At 36.6% G+C, this 6195-nt stretch overlaps 1 protein-coding gene across 1 annotated transcript in view; it reads right to left on the bottom strand.

Annotated features, from left to right (window-relative positions):
• Positions 1-3411, bottom strand: part of LOC137648122 (mucin-4-like) — a 21292-nt gene extending 17881 nt beyond the window's left edge. The window contains exons 1-2 of the mRNA XM_068381057.1: positions 3136-3411; positions 2536-2656 (exon numbers count right to left, since the gene is read on the bottom strand). Of these exons, the coding sequence (XP_068237158.1) occupies positions 2536-2656; positions 3136-3411 (397 nt within the window). The remainder of the gene's footprint in view (positions 1-2535; positions 2657-3135) is intronic.
• Between the last annotated feature and the right edge of the window lie 2784 nt (positions 3412-6195).

Genomic DNA, 6195 nt, shown 5'->3' on the forward strand with positions numbered 1-6195 from the left:
TTAAGATAAGAGCAAAAAAAAAAAAAAAAAAAAAAAATTATGAAATTTTTATTAACCTTAAATACATCAATGACAATTATTGTATCTCTAAAACAAATAATAAGGCTACGTAGACATTTTCAGAAGTTTTTAGATGTTTTTAGTCCATGATGTCACAGCATCTTGATTGTCATATGTACACAATATTAGAAACACTATCTAACAAGCTCTAGTTTAACTATACTAATTTATAAATATTTAAATCTGTCAAAAAAGTGCTTAAATAATATATTTAGTATATACGCTACTACTACTACAATATTCTATACTTGGGCAAGTCCTTTCATGGATTAGTCGCCCTCCCAAATTCTCTTTATGGCTACCTCTTTCAGCACTTGGTTCCTTCTCTCCCCTTTCAGTTCATCAAGCATTTACTTCTTTTTCTTTTTCTGTAAATGCTCTTCAATAGGATTATGTCTGCGAATATAAAGGAAAGAAGATAAAGATTTTTTAATCTGTTGAATCAATTTAAGTTTAGCATTTCTGACTGAATATATAGGAGAATAGATAATTGGCTAATAAATATAGAAAGAATGAAATAATAGTAAGATGTATATAATTCTATATGAAAGACAAATTTTTTATTACTTCGGTTACTATCATTTAAACAACTAAAATTAAATGAGAACAAAACTGAATTCATGGTGGTGGGCCAGAAAAACAACATGAGAAACTTAACTGATATTTAAATGAACATATATAATGACTCGGTGCCGATATGTAGTAAAATTCGAGATCTAGGTATATTTCTTGAATGTAGCCTATCTCTCAATGTCCAAATTAATACTGTAATAAAAACTGCTGGTTATCATTTAAGAAATATTGCGTTTATAAGAAAGTAACTGGACGATAACTCTATAAAGAAACTTGTGATAAACTGTGTTATTACCATGATTGACAAGTGCAACTCTATCTATTATAATTTACCAAATGTGCAACTTAAGAAATTACAAAACATAGAAAACAAAGGAACAAGACTGATAAAAGGTGTCACCCCTAGAGAAAGGTTCACCCCTATACTAATCGATTTACACTAATTTCCGATTAAAGCAAGAATTGAATTTAAAATATGTAAAATATCCCACCAAGTTATCAGAACCCGGCGTCCAAAATACTTAAGAGAATTGCTACACATTGCGCAGCCAACAAATCGTGTCAACACAAAAATAGTTACAGATAGCTTCAAACTGTTGGAACCTAGATTTATATCTACTTTAGGCTCCAGAGCCTTTAAATATGCGGCCCCAAGACTATATACTAAGCTCCCACGAAGCATTCGAATGATGGAAGACATTAAGACTTTCAAGAGGAAACTAATGATTTTCTTATATCAACAATCATACAACTGTGACGATTTAACAGTAAATGAATAATACGCGATATGAAACGTTAAAAACTCTGAACGAACAAGGTAAAACAACAGTGGGGGTCCTGCAGAGAGAGGGGTTCCCCTGCTGTATGGGTCCGGAAAAACAGCCATCCAAGAAGCCCAGCCCCACCATGTGATTAAAATGATGCACTAATCGCGGCCAAAGCTGCCAAGATATTAAGGAAGCTTCAACATTAGAAATAATTTGATTGAAACTTAACAGCAGACACTAGAATAGAATCGATACGACCAAGTCTGTTGGAATTTTTAAATTTATTGCAATATAGTGGGGATATAATATCCCCATTCAAATATGGAACATCATCTTCCGATCTAGTTTTAATGTCGTGATAAAAGTAGATCAACTGTCAAAAGATTCCACAATTTTCTACTTTTACCTGGCATTCCAAATCAAGAAAACCTCCGTTTCCAATATACAATATCTCGGTCTCCTGGCCTTTGCAAATACCAGAAAGCATCAATTAATATATACATATCATCAACGTAGAGTCAGAATTAGCTATAATAGGGTTCTGGAATTGACTACAGGATTGGGAGAAGCAGTTGTAGTAAGGGCTGTGGAGGAAGAAGTAGTTTGCTACACTTCACTTGAAAAAAGGCTCTTTAGAACTTGTGTTATTGACGATCTGGACCAAAATCCAAGTTCAACAACTACACAATCATCTCTCCATAGAACAGCCACAATTTTTTTTTTCAGCATCCCCATAATGATAATTAGGATGAGGACGGAAACTTGGCTTAAATCATCCATAGTGGAACTAAGTGATAAGAAAAAAAATCTTCCCTTCCTGGATATGACACGAATGTACCCCCTGCTCAACTTAAACATGATAATTCCCTCCCTTCATCCAGTGTAAGTACAGGACACAAAAAAGTTGTGCTTTCTAAGCATATTTCTTTCGAGTTTGAATGGCTTGAGAAAGTCAGTCTCTCAGAAACAAAATTTTCATCAATGTTGTCTCTTTTTCAAGATGCAGTTTCTTCAATTGCGATGATGAAATATGCAATTGATATCGCAAGAACAGCCAAAGTTTCTCAGTCCTGTTCAAGGACCAAACCCCAATTCTACTGGCTGATTAGACACTATTTGCAATAGCCAATCAAACCCAATGGGGTTATCTTGAAATACAGTGGTTGGACTGGTGCTGCTGCAGAAGCAGAAATAGCTAATCCTAGAGCAGTAAATTCATTTATATCTGTTTCACATATGAAGAAGACATGTCTAGCCTACAAGGTGATAGCTTGCAGTTTATATCAGATGTGCAAAATATGTCTATATGTCATATAGCCAGAAAACAAAAGAAGAAACGGAACTACGTTGTTAACTCTGGGTTGGTTAAGTTCCAAAGTGGGTACACCATTACCAATGTGGTACCATAAATGAGACCCCAACTTTTGGAACATATAACTTCCTTATTAATAAATATATTTCAAATCCTTATGTTTCTTATTTAACAATATTAATTCATCGATATTATGTTAGGAGTAAATTAAAAACCAATCATTTTAAATATTTAATTTGGAAAATTTTGAAAAATAATTATATAAAAGTATAAATACATAGAAAATAGTATGTAGAAAATATTTACATTATATATAAGTAACTTTGGCGAACTGCATAATAAAGTTGAATGGCATGGCAGCATGCATGCCAAATTTCAAGGTCCTAAGCTGAAAAACACCAAATCTGTGACAGGGGTAAATACGGGCACTGGCGTGGCACTCGATAAAGGCACTGGGGTGGCACTCGTTGAAGGCACTGACATGGCACTTGTTGAAGGCAGTGGGGTAGCACTTGAAAAAGACACCGGAGTGGCACTTGAAAAAGGCACTGGGTGGCACTCGAAAAACACTCTAGTAGCACTGATTGATGGCACACTGGTGGAGATAGGGACCTTCCCTGACAGGGTCCTGAAGGGGGTCAAGGTCATGGGACGGTTATCTACATCGTTGTCGTCACCATCGTCGCATGGTACAGGCATCTTACCCTTCTTCGTAGGGAATTGTATCCTCTTCTTGCTTTGAAAATGAGAAGAAAGATGAAATGGAGGCTCTTTCTGAAGAGGTGCTAGATGGGGTCAAATAGGATAGTGCTGAGTTGGAAAAATTGCTTACACTTCCCTGGTCGATGGTGTCCACCTGGGGCACGCCACCATATTTCTGATAAAAACGCGTGTCATCAGCACACCCAATATTATCAAAATCACTAAGAGATTACAAAATCTCGTCGAGTCTTTTCTCAGAAGGGAATTTCTGCATTTTGCCAGTCTAAAAAGTTGGATTTTTTTCCCCCTATATACTTGAACATCCGGCAACCTAGCACAAAGATGGCAACATCACTGCATAGCGACACTATTCACCAATGTTCAGAGAAAATATCTTTAACTTTCATTAATATTACTCTGAGATATTTAGCGAAACGTAAAGGCATACAAAATTGAAATATCAATACAGTTTAGTAGTGTGGTACCAAAATTGAGAGCAAAAAAAATTTGAAGAGCTACATCTCTGCGAGTATCTGAAGCCCCGACTTGTGTGTCCTACCCCTATTGTATCATAACAAAGTCTTATGCGGCACACCTCGAGAACGGCGCCACAGACAAAGCAACAGGATGAAACCTGGGAAAAATTGCTTTGCACATACGCCTGGTTCCAAATTTGGGGCCTGTTAAGTTACCCAGGGTTAAAGCTGAATCACACTAGAAACTCATATTGTCCATAATTCTTTTAGGAATCGTGTACTGCAACTAGAACTTCTAGAGCTCGTCTTCATCAATACATACCAAAAGTGTAAATTCAAATTGTGCAACGACTTATTGCAAGAGATTATTCTTTTCTTCATTTCCTTCGACCATCTACATTATTCCTATGGCTTTCAATTTATTTAGAGACATGTAGGCTCTCAGAAATAAAATATGTTGAATTCACAAAGGAAAATTAAATTTCCCTATACAGAAAACCACTCAGCCTTTTTCCTCAATGGATATGAACAAAATACACGAGCATAGTAAGGCTCATTTGAGAGGAAATGGTAGAGCCATTTGTCTATTTGAAGATGCAAATGCTATCAGAAAGTGGACACTAGCTGCTCCTGAAATAAGCTACCTGACAGAGGAGTTTCAGACTAGAAGTGAAGCCAATATAAAATCCAAGGGTAAGCATCATGATGAAACTGAAACCGTGAAGAAAAGGTTTTTTGGAGAGGTCAAGAATATAGCAAAGGTAATAAAAGTAATTGGCAACTCTTTTGAGGAAGATTAGGTTGATCTGATTGTGCTAGACAGATATGAAATTATGGACAGCAACGTTAGAGAACCCTTGAGGTCAATAAAGACCCATGGTCACACACAATTCGCAAACTTTATTGAGAGACTCAAGACACACAGTTAATTTTTTAAGATAGTATACAAGAACATTTTATTGTTCAGTCATAAGATGTCTGTTACAGTGACAGAAAACTATAAGGGGAGATTGTAATCTATTCTTACACCTCTTCATATCATGCCAGAATAGACAGTACAATTAAATGATTTCTTCCAACATGATGATCCAAATTGCCCACCATCAATGTCAGGGAATATGTAGATACATCAGGGTACCGAGTCACAGCTGCTGCCTCTACTAGGTCAGCAGGCATAAGACATCCATAATAAAGAGCCAAGCGGTGATGTTATCATAATGGATAGTGCACCTCTAATAAATGTTCTTACACCAACCAACAGGTCTATATTTGAGTCTTACGTGAAAGACGATGTCTTTTCTAAGGTAGAGAGCCATATACAGAAGTAAAAACAAGCACACGGTGTATTTGATGTGTATAGGACAGACAGTATTAAAGCACAAACAAGACAAAAAATAGCCACAAAAGCTTGTCACGGAGTCATTAACACTGTGAAAACTCCTGCAAATGGGTCGAGGTATGATCCACTTTTTAACAAAGCTGAACCGGACACTATTGACCTACAAAGCTGCACTCATGAAGATGTGAATATTACAGTCCTTTTGCATGCTGCATATGCTCAAGAGCATGGAGATATCTCAAGTGCAATAATAAGTAGTTTAGGCACTTATTTTATGTTCAAAGAATTATCTGAATAGGAAAAAAAACTACTTCCGATAATCTATGGATTAAATTCGAAAGAGGGGAAGACATAAGGTGGATACCTATCCATAAAATTACAGCAGTGTTGGGACCAAAGTCTCAGCCCTTCCCTTTTTCCACGTGTTTAGAGGGGTGACAGTGTCTGCCTTCCATGGAAAGGGGAAAGAGTTAGCATGCCAAAAATGGACTCTTTCAGCATGCTACACCACATTCATCGAACGAAGCTCAAATCATTTAAGAGTTCGTGGAGCTAAAGTACGACAGAAACAATTCATATAAAGATGTGAATAAGGCTAGATTTGATATCTTGTAAGGAAGCAAAGATCATCTGATTTCATATCCAATTGAAGGACTGCTTTCAGTTTTGCCCAGATTGATGGTGCCTGTTTTCATATAGGACAGCTTTGTCAGTATTAGCAACATCATGCCAACAATTGAATAACTGTAGCTGCAAGAAGTGAAAGTGCTAGAGGTCTGGACTTGTCTGTCCAGCTATCTGCAGGTTCACTTGCTAAAGCTGCTTGATATATGAAACATATTGATGTCCATCAAGATATATATACATTTATATCTTAAAACAACGTTTCTTAACCTGGAGTGCTAGCACCCCCAGGGGATGCTGAAATCGATTTTAGGGAGTGCTGGGGAAGGTCATATATGTGGC

The sequence above is a fragment of the Palaemon carinicauda genome, chromosome 10 (assembly GCF_036898095.1).
Source record: "Palaemon carinicauda isolate YSFRI2023 chromosome 10, ASM3689809v2, whole genome shotgun sequence".
Taxonomy (NCBI): domain Eukaryota; kingdom Metazoa; phylum Arthropoda; class Malacostraca; order Decapoda; family Palaemonidae; genus Palaemon; species Palaemon carinicauda.